This window comes from Vipera berus (genome assembly GCF_964194415.1).
Source record: "Vipera berus genome assembly, chromosome: 2".
Lineage (NCBI taxonomy): Eukaryota > Metazoa > Chordata > Lepidosauria > Squamata > Viperidae > Vipera > Vipera berus.
Genome location: NC_138203.1, coordinates 179,854,102 through 179,869,101, shown reverse-complemented (window position 1 = coordinate 179,869,101; position 15,000 = coordinate 179,854,102). Strand labels below are relative to the sequence as shown.

Here is a 15,000-nt window from a genome sequence, read left to right as displayed (position 1 = left end):
TTGCCGGCAATGGGGTCGGCGCAGTTTCATTGTGACGCATCCGGCCCGCGGGCCGGCAGTTTAATATGCCTGCTCTACATTGTAAACTGCCCAGAGTGTGTTGTAAAATGCTATGGGGTGGTATATAAATCTAAATGCAATTTCTATATACAGGGTTCACCTCCATTTTATCTTAATAACAAGTCTGCAAGGTGGTCTGGACTGACAAATACTGACCAAAAGTCATTTAATGAACTTAATGGTCAACTGGGAAATTAAATCTTGGTGCCCCTAGTTACAATCTAATTCAATATCCTTAAAATTCCTTTCCAGTTTACCTGTAAACAGACAGTCATCGGTTAGCAACCACTTGTTCAGTGACTGCTCAAAGTTACTATGGCGCTGATCAAGTAGTGGTTACAACTGGTCTTCAAAGTTTCAACCATACCAGCACCCCTGCAGTCACATGATCATAATCCGGGCACTTGGTAACCGGACTGCACTTGTGACAGTTGCAGTGTCCCATGGTCACAATTTGCAATCTATCTCGTTGACTTTCCACAAGCAAAGCCAAGGGAAGGTTACAAGTTGCTTGGGTAAGTCTCACCCACCCATGAACCTCCCCCAGCCCTTTCAGGCTAGCTGGTCACCCATATACCTTCAAGCACCATTCTCAAGCCTCGCTATGCTTGCACTGTGTCTCCCTGATCACTGAGACATCCTACCTGACCACTTGTGCACCCGTTCTTACCCTGAAGCAGCCAGTACAAGTCCCACTGCACTGTTCACGCCTCCCCCATCACTCCCGCTTTCCCACCTAGCAGCAGCCATCTCAAGCCCCAGGGCGCTCATGCTGCACCTCCTCCCCCTGGTGGCAGCCACCCCAAACACCACAGAGCTTGTGCCCCATCTCCCTCACCCCTCACAGAGCCCCACCATCTGGAAGCAACCACTTATCTGCCTGCTGGGACTGGCGAGTTCTTGCCAGCTTCCCCACTGACTGTGGTTGTTGGAAGCTGGCAGGAAGCTGCGAGCAGGTGCTTGCCTAACAAACAACAATCCTCACTTAACAACGCCAAAGGAGGACCGTGCAGGAAATGCTACATGAACGACATAAGATGAATTTGGTTTTAAAAGTAAAGATTTTCATAAACTGAAGTATTAAACTGATATAGCCTTACACCTGCATAAGATAAATAATATATTTTGTAAAACAGCAAAGAGTAGATCAAACTGTAGGTTGATAACAATGGAATCACTGAGATAGACTACCATACACAAAGAATAGAAAGAAGCCACTCCAGATCAATTACAATTTAATTTAGACCAAACAATGGCTCCTAACTGGGAATTGTCAATTTACCATAATCCAGAGATCTTTAAGAGACTGATTTCCAAACCATGGAAGAAGGAGGAACTGCCGACTATAGAAGAATGGACTTTAAAGGTTTCAGACCTGGCAGAGATGGCAAAGATATCGGCTTATTTGAAAGATCACTCGCAAGAACGTTACATTATGGAGTGGAGAAAATGGATTGAGTATATCCAGAACAAATACGGGACTAAAAAGTTTCATGTAGCATTTGAATAAGTCTTCCTTTCTTTTCTTTTTTCTTTTTTTATATTTAATAGTAATAGTGTTTGTAGTTATCCTATATGAGCTAGAGAGTGATAGATTTTAGAGTTTGTGGTTGTTAGCATTTGGATGTTTATGACTGTTTTTTTTCTTGTTTTTATACCCTGTACTTAGCTCTGGGAAGTCGGGGGGGGGGGAAGGGGGGAGGGGTAGGGAGGGATGGGTATGGGAGGGGGAGGGGGGATTGTTAAAGATAAAATGTATGTTAAAACTTTTCAATAAAAAAAAAGAGACTGATTTCCCATTTCTCCAATGCTAAAAGTATAAACTGCCGAAGCCTGGGTGACAGCCTGGAATGTAAGGGGGGCCCACTGATTGTTCTGACTGGTGGGATCCAGGAAAAGGGCCTTCTCTGCCACTGCACCTGCCCTGCGGAATACCTTGCTCCTCACACCCTCAGCCCCAACCCTCCTGACCTTCCAGAAGAGCCCAAAGACCTGGCCCTGCCAGTTAGGTTGGGGCCCCACTGGGGAAGTATCACAGTGGAGGTGGTTGATTAACAACGGATCCCACCTCCTCCCGCCAGCCTGCTCCTGCCTTCCCCATTTTTTAAATTGGGCCGCGGTGTTCTGGATCTTATATTAACTTTATTGATTTTAGTTTATATAGTTTTTATATTTTTATGATTATAAGCCACCAGTTACCCTGAAGTAAGATGGGCAGCCTATAAATGAAAGAAAGAAAGAAAGAAAGAAAGAAAGAGAGAGAGAGAGAGAGAGAGAGAGAGAGAGAGAGAGAGAGAGAGAGAGAGAGAGAGAGAGAAAGAAATCTAAGAATGACACACAGACTCTTACCAAGACACTATTAAACATTTATATGAACACATCCAAGATGGTGATGTGGCTCTCTAGTTAATCATATAGCAAAACGTTTTGCTTACTTTTTCTGATGCTGTAGCAATTCTTGTTCCCTGCAAATTTAGGGCTATGCAGCTCAAGATTCCTTCATGAGCAGGTATATCTACTGGAGGCTTTTCAGTGTTTGCCAGATCTACTATCTGCACATGTCCAGTATGTGTTCCAGGGAATGCAAGTAAGGAATTATTACTATTTGGACACAGGACACAAAGACCTAAAATAAACAATTCCAAGTATTAAAGAAGAGCTATTTTTTTACTATGGTCTCTCTCAGACCATCCCAGCCTAAAGAAGTTTTAATGTCCTCAGACTAATAGGCTATTTCACAGAGTAAGCTACATTTTAGGTTCACTGTGGGGTCCTTGGTCCTCTCTTGAGTTTGGGGCTTTCCTTGCAGACGTTTTATTACCAAACTCAGTTAATATTACCGATGCACTTGCTACTTCATTTGGTAATGAAATGGCTGCAAGGAAACCATCCAGCTGAGGGAGCACCAAGGACTCCACAGTTCAAGCCTGAACTACAAAGACGTCTTCTATCGGTAATTTTAGGTTTAAGATTAGCAAAAAAATACTTCTATATGTATAATATGGCTTGACATTATTATGTAGCCAGAAACTTTAATAACCATATAACGGCAGTGGGATGTAGTCTGGATTTCCAAGAGGGAGAGGCTGCATTCCAGAGGGCAAAGTGTCACCGAAGCCTGGAATGTTTGGTTGGGAGAAAAGAGCATTAAGGAGATTCCTCCCTTAATGATTCCCAGAGTATATCTATAGTGATGCAAATAGCTGCTTTAGTTTGGCAAGATTTCTCTCCATAGGCAAGGGGGCAATAAAGGAAGTTGCTCAAAAGTAACTCCATGTGTCTTCGTTGGTTCTTGGGGCCTGGCAGTAACAAAACCTCAGAATTACATTTAATGCCGTATGATAGTGGAACCTTCCCAAACCCCAAGAAAGACAAATGCCACCCCACAGGCAATGGGGATGAACATACCTTACTGAACTCAGTAACGGAGCGTTTGCTTTCCATTTAGAAAATGCCAAGCTGTCTTAGGAACAGTGAATATATGCCAAATAAGCAACATCAATCGACCCACCCCACCCCACCCCCAAGCATAATGGCAACAAAACACAAACCAATGGAGACTGTAATGTCTTCTCTCTAACAGAGACCACGTACCTTTAGGGTTGTAGCAAGTTTCAAAGACATGTAACTGGTGAGGATTGTGTGTGAATGTGAAAACTTTAATCATAGAGTCCAAAACTACGACAATTCTGGAAGAGAAAAGGCACTGACATAGATACAGCACTCAGATTGTACTAGAAAGCCAACCCTAGACCCAATTTTCTTCCTTTTGCTTTAGGCTATTATAGCAAAGCTTTCAAAATTACTTAAAAGTATCTCAGAAGTAGTCACAAAGCAGGAGCTCGTGCCTCTTTCTGCCAGAGAGGCTCTGTCTGTAAGGCTGAGAATTATTTGTGTTTGCTGAAGCGTATCAGTACAGCATCCCTTCCTTTGTTCCATCCCTTCCTTTATTCAAAACAGTTCAGTATGTTAATAAATAATGAACACTCACAGTCTTTTCCTTCCTTAAAAATATCTAACTAATGGAACAAATCAAAACAAACACAAATAAAACGATCCTTCTGTTCCACAAACTGAGCACTTACCTGTCTCTTCGCAGCTTAACAGCTTTTACTTCTGTGGAAAATTCTATTTCAATAACTGTCTTCTTTTTCAAGTCATCCCAGATCATTACTGCAGAGAAGGAAGTATCTTATTAATTTTAAAACAAAGACCTTCAACACTGACAAACTAGCTCCATTAGGAAGTTATATCTCAGGTCACCTCATTATATAGATAAAACAAAAGATTCATATTCCAAATTGGGACAGATGTTTTTAAATTCTGGGATATCTCCAGAAAATGTTGTTGGACTTCAACTGTCCAACAGAATGGAAACAAATTACAACTTCTATTACTAATACAGGGAAGCGGTGGCTCAGTGGGTTAGGACGCTGAGCTTGTCGATCAGAAGGTCGGCAGTTTGGCGGGTCGAATCCCGAGTGCCGCGTAACAGAGTGAGCGCCTGTTACTCGTCCCAGCTTCTGCCAACCTAGCAGTTCGAAAGCACGTAAAAATGCAAGTAGAAAAATAGGGACCACAACGGTGGGAAGGTAACAGCGTTCCGTGCGCCTTTGGCGTCTAGTCATGCCGGCCACATGACCACGGAGATGTCCTCGGACAAGCGCTGGCTCTTCGGCTTTGAAACGGAGATGAGCACCGGCCCCTAGAGTCGGAAACGACTAGCACGCATGTGCAGGGGAACCTTTACCTTTACCTATTACTAATAATAACTCTTACAAAACTCAAAATCCCCCAGCCTTGATACCATAAATTTCTTTGAGCTATTCCTACATTCAGTTTTACAGATCCTATTCTTAAATTTTATTCCATTTTTCCTCTTGTGTCACAATCCATCTCTCTAACCAGATTATGACTTTTTATTGTATTATACTATTAAGAGAAGATGCAATAAATAGCATGTTTATTATTTATAAATAAAAATCATAAACAGTTATAAATGGGAAGCACAACAGACCAGGTTCTGCTCTAACAAATAACTGCTTTCACTGCATCCTTTAAAAATGTAAGAATTGCCCTCACATTTTTTAAAACTGTAACTACTCAGGAGAGGAAGACAATTCAGTTAGAGCATTGTGGCAGTTTTAAAACTGAACCCAAGCGTAAAAATACTATTTAATATTCAATACTATACCTTTATTAGGAGGATACTTTGGCTTTTTCCCTCCACCAACCAAAGCTAAATAATTGCAGCGAAACAACATTTCAACATGGCCGACACCTCCTTCTAGGAATTCTAAGAGGCAGAGGAGGAAGCATGTATAAAATAAAACATTCAATGCCAAATTTTCTGTCAGAATATATGTGTAGAACAAAGGGAGTTTCTCTTTAGACTTAACATTACATTTAAACTTACATGCAGTACTCTACATTTTTGTTTGCCTCATTCTAAGAAAATGTTTGCTCTCTCTTCTAGTGTGATCAGAGGTTTTTTTCTGATTATACATTATGGATAACTATTATAGATCAGGAAGCAATACTTCCATGAATAGTTAATGAGAACTGCCTTCAAGATTTAGAATTCCCTGGCAATCAAATATTTTAAGGCTATAATCTTATGCAAAGTTAATTGGGAGCAAAATACAATAAATTTATTTGGATTTTATTCAAAAGTACCAGGCACAAAATCATAATGCCAATGGATTATTTAGAGCTGAAAAGCAGCAATGTATACCGAGGAACCATCTCACCTTGTTTCTCCTTCTCTTTGAGTGGATCTGCATTAAACACTCTAAATCCATTTTCCATTCCACATGCAAAGCATCCTAAAAAGAAAGGATAGGTATAAATGCTGCGTGTTAACAATGGACAAAGAACAAGGCATGCTAAAGCATACTTTGCATGCAGAAAAATACTGGTTTAATAACTGCAATTTTCATAATAAAGCAGCTGGCAAACAAGATCTCCAGCCATAACCTGGTGAGCATTTCAAACATGGATCTTGTACTCTTTTGAAAGAGCTCTAGTCCAGTGCTGCACCGACAACAGGAGGTAGGACCACCATGGTTATGTATTCTCTCCTTTAATTGAGGAGGCACCATTATGCCTGTTGCATAGATATTATGGTGATTACGGGTGTACACAAAATTAGAAATATGTTTTATACGCAACCCAAAAGAAACCATTGGGTTCTGGAGGTACAGGCAAATCCTTTCAGATTGATTGCAGTTTAGCAGAACCAAAACAGTTTGGTTGTTTTGATATACATATGACAGAAAATATGGAGGATGCCTTTGATCTTAGGGTTTATAAGCAAGGCTGATGTATGTTACCCTTTCTTAGCAGCTCTATACACAACACACAATGCACATCACACACACACACACACACACACACACAGCACATTTCTTTTTCTCCCTTCATTTAATTCCCAATGCCACAGATTCTCAGCACACTTGGCAGGTCCACGCCTCCTTCAATCTTTGCAGGACTTTTCTTTCCTTCCCTCAGCTGCTGCAACAACTGTTTCTATTCTTTACTGGAATAGTCTCAGCTGCAAGGAAGTAACTCCTAAAACAGATATTGCACCAGACTGCCCGTCAGCCTATCTTCTTAATGTCTTCCTTCCCTTGCTTCTTTTAGCCAACCATGTTCTTGATTTCCTTACCCTCCCAAATCAATCTACCCAGAACAATCATGCTTCGGTCTACATCAGGACAAAAATAGCCCTGTTTTGATTTCATATACAGACCAAAACCATCCAAAACTCTTGTGTTTCAGTCAGGTATGGACAACCTGAAATCAGGTCTTCTGTGAATGTAGTGCTTTGTACATAGAATACTTTGTAGATCCCTAGTGATTATTGCCATTTTCACAGTAAACAAATCAAAATCAGGTCTAAGACATGTGTTCTCCATGGTTGTTTTTTGACATTTGGGCCTGCTGGCTATTGAGTTCTACTTTTACTGTTACAATTTGTTTTTAAATTTGTCCTCTATGCCACCTTGAATGGTTTGTAGAATAGGCAGCAATACAAATAAAATAAACAAACTGAACTCCTTGATCATTCTGCTTCTTTTTGGTTCCCCAGCAGTCCTAGTCAAGAAGGAGCTTACTCCTTATCAATCAGTTGCTTTCTCCTACTTCTCCTTCGCTTTCCCTCCAGTCTGTTATCTGCTAGCCAGGCTCTTTGAGACAGGGTTTAATATATTCTTTCAGAAAGTACTGTATCAATGTTCAGAAAATTCTGCAGCAAAACTGAGCGAACTCTCTCCTTCTTTACCCCAGATACACCCTTAGTGCCTATTAGTTGAACAACTTGGTAAGTGGTGGCTAAACCTGCCATTCAAAGCACGTCTAAAACTCATCTAACCCCACGTTAGGGGGAGTTATGGTTGTTTTCCATCAGCAGGTGAATCTCAGAGGGAGGACAAACTAAATCTGGGGATCCATCAATCCGTTTTAAACTTGTCCTGCGGTAAATTAAGTTCCATTCACTATCTCTGTTAGCACGGCAGACTAGGGATCGGCCACAGAAGTGACACACTTTAGGCCAGCATGCTTTTTTGCTGGCTCAAGAATCAGTGAGTAGCACTTTAACTTGGCCATGAGGAAGAGAGTAGGGCTCTATTCAGGAAGAGCTGCAGGTCAGCTGCACCTACTGTACTTACAAAAGAGAACTGGTAAATTACCCATCAGCTATAGAAAAGAAAAAGTGAGGGTTAAGCCCAGCAAACATGTAACAATAAGGAGTTCCTGTGTGTATAGTCTTAAACAGCAAAAGCCAGACCCTGCCTATGCTACTATTTCTGCCTCATAAAAGCTTATTTATCTTGGGAGGGAACAAAACTACATAGAATTTCTGTATCATAAAGAGTGTGCGATGGGTGCGATTGATTCTTCACCATAAATCTGAACGGTTCTGCTAACCTCTGGCTTTCTTCCTGCTGACTCCTCTACTTAAAACTAGCCTCTGGCAGATGGAGAACTGGCCTCTTGTTCCCAGTAAAACCTCCCAGTCTGTTCTCCGTCACCGAACCACTGACTGGTCAACTGCTTTTCAGCCTGGCGTGCCTTGCGAGCCCAGAAAACTGGACTGAAAACCTTGGACACCAGAGTTAAGCACATGTGCCATCCAAACGCTGCCAACAACCGCCCCAAAACAGAAAGCAAGCGGCAGCAGCGGCAAAAGATCTTTCCCAACAACTGAAAAAGGTCGGGCGCCCGGTAGTTATGTGCCGAAGAGCCAGAAGCAGATCCAGAAGGAAACGCTGCAGGAATTCTCCGACTTCGCTTCCAGCCTCTCGCTACCTCCTCCCTAGGAAACTGGTCTAGCAACCGGCGCTCTTCCCAGAAACAGCAGAAGCCAAGAACCCCGGGGGAAAAGGAAACAAGCAGGTCTGCGTTTCCCGGTCCGCAAACACCTGAAATGGGCAGCGGACGGGCGGGCGGGCGGGCGAGCAGGCAGGCAGGCAAGCAGATGATCTCACACATACACGCACAAACACAAACAGACACACACAGACACGCACGCACACACACACATACACACACCCCCATGAGATCCCTACCGTGGTCCTGGTTGAAGCCGGCGAAGAGCAAGCCATTCCCGTGCGGATTAACGGGGAGCAGGTTCATGGCGCCGGACGATGGGAAAGGCCGCGGCCTGGGGAAACAGGGTCGCTCACACCATCAGGCGAGGAGAGGAGGAGGAGGAGGAGGCGGCGGCGGCGGCAGCCACACGATTCCTTCCGGACTAGATCAGGAGCACCCCGAGCGCAGAGCGCATCGAACCGCTTTGCTTGGCTTTGCTGGAGGAATACCAAGCTGTTGAGCGGCGGCGGCGGCGGCGGCGGCTTCCCCCGAATCAGGACAGTCAGTAACTACAGAACTGCAGTCTCTGGCCGATTTACGGCCGCTGCCTGATTGCAGAGCGCATCGATGAAAGGAAACCCACCCGGCTGAGGGCCGAGCTAATTCCTGCTTGAATTCGCGCGCTCTCGCGTTTCGGATGCTTAACGACGGACTTGACTTTCGCGGCGGAAGTCCGCTCCGTACACCGTTCCTACTTCTGAGTAAAGCTACTTAGAATTAATTACACGGGGTAAACCCAAGATCATAGTAGACCGAATTGTCGCTTTCCTTACATCGGTTTTGTGTTCCCCTGGTCCAGGGGTAGGCAACCTCGGCTCTTTTATGACTCGTGGACTTCAACTCCCAGAATTCCTGAGCCAGCTATGCTGACTCAGGAATTCTGGGAGTTGAAGTCCACGAGTCATAAAAGAGCCGAGGTTGCCTACCCCTGCCCTGGTCCTTACAAAATAGGTAAGTAGCGACTTTGGAGAGAGAGGAGTGGGCGGTAAGACACTCCCCCCCCCTTTCACTTCAGTGCGGCTGCACTCTGACGCTGCCGATCAACGGAGGTAATTTGGGAAGGAATTGTTGTTAGTTGCGAAGTCGTGTCCGCATATTGGACGCCTTCCGACCTGAGGGGCTCATCTTCCAGTGTCATATCGTTTTGCCTTTTGGTAATGTCCATGGGGTTTTCATGGCAAAGATACTGGAGTGGTTTGCCATTTCCTTCTCCAGTGGATCACGTTTTGTCAGAACTCTCAGCTATGACCTGTCCGTCTTGGGTGGCCCTGCACGGCATAGCTCATAGCTTCATTGAATTACGCAAGCCCCTTCGCCACGACAAGGCAGTAATCCATGAAGGGTGGGAAGGAATACACGACTCTTAGATAAAATCCCAAATTTGGGGGGGGGATTAAAATATGCTTACGCTTAGCGGCAAGAATTTGTAGGAAAATTCCTCCAAACCACCTAATGTATCAGTCGCACATACAATAACAGAAGCTACATTGGTTTCTATTGCCTACTTGCACGAGGCTGGAAATTCTGCTCCCCTAGTGACAATACCTTCCTCCTTTGGGTAAATTTATAAAGAGGTATAATTTTTTATTCATGGGGCTAGCAGAGGCTACAGCAGGCACTTCTGAGTGCAGGTGACACAGCTGGGACCCTGGGCATATGTTCTACGAAACAGTGGACAGATGCTATGAAATCAACAATCAGGGTCCTCATTTTACAGACCTCAGAAGGGTGGAAGATTGAGTCGATCTTGAGCATCTTCAGGATCGAACTCCTGGCAGTGAGCAGAATCAGCCTGCAATACTGCATTCTAGCCACTGTGCCACCATGTACAAAATCCCTGTAATCTTGTACACCATAGTGGGAGAAAAAGTGTCTTATGGAATGACTTGCAAACTTTCCTGTCAGCTTCTCATTGATTTTGTTTATGGGAAGCTGACAGGGAAAGTCGCAAATGGCAATCACTACAATGAGGCAGCACAGCAGGACTTGAGGGGATTCAAAACTGATAAAACAATAATGAGATAAATTTTGCTATGATAAGATTGACAGTTGCTACTGACATATCTTGTAAGAATTCATTGTGTTTATGAAAAATGGTAATAATATCAGAGGACTGAAATTTATATAGCACATATAGATTTCAGAAACCTCTCCTCAGTAAAGATATTATAAACTAAGCAATAATAGCAACTGCAGCAAAGGTATAGTATTATAATTAGATCCCAAATGAAATCAAAGTAAAAATCAAAGCAAAACTATATGAAAAACAAATCAATTTAAAATTTAAAAAAATCAACAGAAAAAAAACCCTTATCTGCAGTAAGATCATTGCATTTCCTTCCATAAATTTGTAAACTACTCAAAGCTATTCAAACATATTTCATTTGTAACTATGTCATTTGTAGGTTATACTATCTTAGGACTATTTTACTTACCATAAAATTTATTATAGAGGGAAAACATGATAGTTGCATTTGTTCACTGATAGCAATATAAGCTGCCTGACTGAAAACACCATTATTTTAAAAACATGAATAAATTTGCTTTATGACATTATTCAGGGTATTTATTTCAAGTCTTTCTGATTACTTAAGTTAAAATGGAAGGAAACTGGCTCTTATTGCAAACAAATTACAATAAACATTTGTCTTAATAGAGGAATAGAGATTTGAGAAAGCATTCAAAAGCTGGGAAAGGAGGATAAAATATTTCAGTTGAAAAAACACACATATACTTTGCAGGATTTATTTTTATTTTTAAATAATAGTGTCCTTTCCTGATAAAGCAGCTTTTCAAATTACATTTTTTCTTAGGCTATAGCAAATATGTCTTGATGTCTTTGGCTTTTTCACTATATAACGATCACTAGAATATTTAATACAAAAATGTAGATTTACCAGAAAAATAAGCATATAATCCACAATTTAATTCTGAAACATAGCAAAAAACTTTATCAAATGTTTTATACATGGATGAAACAATTTCTTGTGCATATTACATTGGTAGCTCAAAAGTCGTGCTTCAGAATCACTCAATAAACTGTACAAAACCAGAATCAGATGCTATACTGAAACAATACTAGAATGTCACTACTTATATCTTTTACAATGTATACAATACATTGTTATTTAAAACTAGATGAATCTACATTGACTTTAATTCTAATTGGAAATAAAATTTAATAATTGAGCAATATTAAAAATTAGTCACATTTGAGATTCAGTGACACAAAAGCTCAGTTTTGTGATAAATTATTCCCTTTATAAAATACACAAAGATTTCATGCACATCAAAAAATTGATATATATAAAACCCAACATTAAAGGTTCACATTCCTCTGTTTGCACAAAGTGCATCATATATCTGGAAGCAGCATTGTTAAAAACAAATCATCTAAAATATTTTTTTTCTTTTGTCCTGTTCCTGCAAAGCAATACCTACACACAATAGATTTGGCTACTGAATTAGTCCTTGTGTTAAACAATGCTGGGCAAAGATTTCCAAAGATAGCTTAGGAGATTTTACAACTATTTCTGGCACAAGGCTTTGGAGGGCTCTGAAGCGGACGGATGATTTTGGCTTTTTTCAGGCTGTTCCTTTTGTTATTGTTGTTGGCGGTGAGAGAATAAGAACGACCGTGCATCATTCTAGCATTCAGGCCATTGGCCATGGAGAATGACTTGAGATGGCTTCTTAAGGCAACAGGGAGTGGAAGTTTGTCAACCAAGTGCACAGGCGTGCAGGAAACTATAGCACGGCAACAAAGATCTTGTAGACTCAAGACTGAAACATAAAACAAGTAAGATTAGATATTAAAAAGATCTTAACAGCCACATGGTGGCAGTACACAGCTAGAACTTTGTATAAGTTTTAATAACCCTATCTTTACTTCACTATTTTTGAAGTACCACCCTAATCCTCCACTGATTCTTCCCATTACCTTGGCTTGCCTTCATTGATACAAATAATCTTGCACATTTTTGGGGGAGCCCCCTAGAAATGCTCCCAAAGCTAAAATGATAAGAATAGTATGACTGCATTTCTGAAAACCTGATTTGCTGCTTCTTTAATCTATACCAGACATGTCAAACTCGCGACATCACGTGACATTGTGCAGTGTATTGGGACAATTTTGCCATTGCCAGCAATGGGGTGGGCATGGCTTCTGGATGACGTGTCCGGCCTGCAGGCTGACAGTTTGACAACCCTGAACTATACCATATCCTTCCTCATTAAGGGGAAGTTGCAATGAAATTTCTAGGAGTTCTGCAGGATCAGTTCCACATCTTCCTTGCCTTTTTCTTTTGAAGGAAAGGGTGAAGTTTAAATTAAGCTGAGCCTAGATTGCTGATGCTCCTGTTGGTTTTGCTTTTGGTCTGCCATTTATCTTGAAGGAGTAGGATGAGGCATGAGGGATTTGGAGTGTTTCTGCAAAATTACTGGCATGATGAACTCAGCAGAATTACTAGGAACTGCTGTATATCAATCTTATTTGGGGAACGCATGGGCTAATTTCTGATTGTTCATCTTAAAATGGGAAGCATTTATTAGGCGCTGGTTATAACATTAAATCACAAATACATATCAAAATATTTTTTTTATTTTTTTTCATCCTGACTAAATATATAACTAGCATACATAGGAAGAAGTAAATACATTTCTGTTGCTTACCCTTGTTTGGCCTCCACAGCCGGTCCATTCCGTGTCTCATTAACACTATTCTTGCAAGTTCTGTAAAGGACTCTGTGATATTGAAATTACAGAGTGGGCTTACTTCAAAGAATGTCATGCCTAATCGTTCAGCATAAGCCTGTGCCTGCTCAGTAGACACTTGCCTTTTGAAGGCTAGATGCAGGCGGTTGCCAACCAGGATTTTGGGTACACCAGGAGCATGCTGAGAAAGAGAAACAGAACAATGTTAATTTCAAAATCTACACCCATTTTCCTCAAAATGACTAACCACATATCAATTACTCAGGCTAGCTTAATTTTCTGACTGTCTAATTATCGCATATGGACTGGGTTCACTAATACGCAAAATCATAAGGTTGTTATTTGGGATTATAGTAAATATTGTATGAAGACAGATGTCTGGTTTTAAAACACAATTGATACCTTCGTGTATTATATGATTCTGGCCAATTTGTGATTTATTCATCAGATCATGACAAAATAAAGCATGGCTTAATGTAATACATAGACCAGGCTACAACCAAGTGTAGAAAAATGAAATGGGCTGCACAAGAGAGATGATGTAGGGAATTAACACTTTCTATTCCCTGAATGTTGAAAAAATAGAAGCATTTAGGATCCTGATCCAATTATCACCTGCTCAAAGAATGCCATTTTTTTCGTCTTTTGCTTCCCTGAAAGGAAATCTAGCATCACTTCTTCTGAAACACTGACAAAGAACATGTACTCCATAAATGTTCCTGGAGTATGCAATCCATAAATCAGCAAAAGCTTAGAAGGAAAGGGGAAGAATTTAAGGTTGATGAAAATGCTTGACCATCAAGCCACTGTATGAAAAAATCTTTGAAGACAGATCACTTCTAGAAGTAATAAGAAACTTTTGCTTCATCGTACAGCCCTAGGATTCTTTCTAGGAACTGTAACACTGTCCTAATCATTCTTAGTTTTCTTCTTCTTAAGTTTCTATTCTTGTCCACCCATAGTGATTTTGGGAGTCATCCATCCACACAACCAACTACAACATTTTTTAAAAGGCATGTTTTGTTGAGTAAGCCACAACTGCCCAAATTTGCAAAACAAAGCCATGAATCATTGTTTATAAACTACAATGACTGAGTTTACACCAGGTCTTTCCATTTTACAGCCTGTGGATGGTAATTTAGGTGGTATCTTAAATGTAGAACTCTTTTCGATTCAGGTAAATATATTATTCGATATCTTACCTCATCTATCTCCTTTATCCACCGATCAATGCCATCAAATGACCAGCGATTTGTTATATCATATACCAGTATCACACCCTGGGTGAATGAAATCCATTTAAAGTTAGTCTGACATATGGGTAAATTTAAATATGCATAATACAATCTTGTGTAATGGTATTTGATGATATTATAAGAAGTTGTGTTGAACAGATCTGAACTTTTCGGTAAAACATTACTCATATTCAGCACAAATGTCTACACATTTTAGAAAGTAGGACAATACATTTATCATTTTGCTTCCCCTGTTAATTCTTATCATTTCCCTCTGCCTCACTGATACAGTTCAGAGTGTGTACTTACCTGAGCACCTCTGGAATAGGAACGAAATATGGTACAGAATCTGCCTTGTCCAGATGTGTCCCTGAAGGTGATACAGCACACGATTAATAATATAGTCATTTCCATTCTAAGAGTGAAGTATTATAAACAGTTGTCTGATTAAGCTGATTAACAAATGCATATTGACTTTTCTCAAATTTGCTTTTATCTTCATTTATCATTTTTATATTTGTTATTAATATTCAACAATTTACCAAAACTGAAAACAAGATACTTGAATTCAGATCAGTGCACACATTACAGACAATTCTGTGTATATCTGTGTGCAGCC

At 40.8% G+C, this 15,000-nt stretch overlaps 2 protein-coding genes across 4 annotated transcripts in view; both read right to left on the bottom strand.

Moving 5' to 3' along the window:
• The window catches only part of WDR45B (WD repeat domain 45B), a 15,583-nt gene extending 6,650 nt beyond the window's left edge, over nt 1-8,933 (bottom strand). The window contains exons 1-6 of one of the 3 annotated variants that reach the window (XM_081320422.1): nt 8,631-8,933; nt 5,811-5,885; nt 5,255-5,356; nt 4,146-4,233; nt 3,655-3,749; nt 2,496-2,686 (exon numbers count right to left, since the gene is read on the bottom strand). In XM_081320422.1, coding sequence (XP_081176548.1) covers nt 2,496-2,686; nt 3,655-3,749; nt 4,146-4,233; nt 5,255-5,356; nt 5,811-5,885; nt 8,631-8,697 — 618 coding nt within the window. In that variant the 5' untranslated portion in view covers nt 8,698-8,933. The remainder of the gene's footprint in view (nt 1-2,495; nt 2,687-3,654; nt 3,750-4,145; nt 4,234-5,254; nt 5,357-5,810; nt 5,886-8,630) is intronic. The other 2 variants (XM_081320423.1, XM_081320421.1) reach the window with 2 other exon arrangements.
• Nucleotides 8,934-11,149: 2,216 nt separating this feature from the next.
• RAB40B (RAB40B, member RAS oncogene family) overlaps nt 11,150-15,000 on the bottom strand; it is a 22,564-nt gene continuing 18,713 nt past the window's right edge. Inside the window, exons 3-6 of the mRNA XM_081321704.1 lie at nt 14,691-14,751; nt 14,349-14,426; nt 13,105-13,327; nt 11,150-12,216 (exon numbers count right to left, since the gene is read on the bottom strand). Of these exons, the coding sequence (XP_081177830.1) occupies nt 11,945-12,216; nt 13,105-13,327; nt 14,349-14,426; nt 14,691-14,751 (634 nt within the window). The 3' untranslated portion in view covers nt 11,150-11,944. The remainder of the gene's footprint in view (nt 12,217-13,104; nt 13,328-14,348; nt 14,427-14,690; nt 14,752-15,000) is intronic.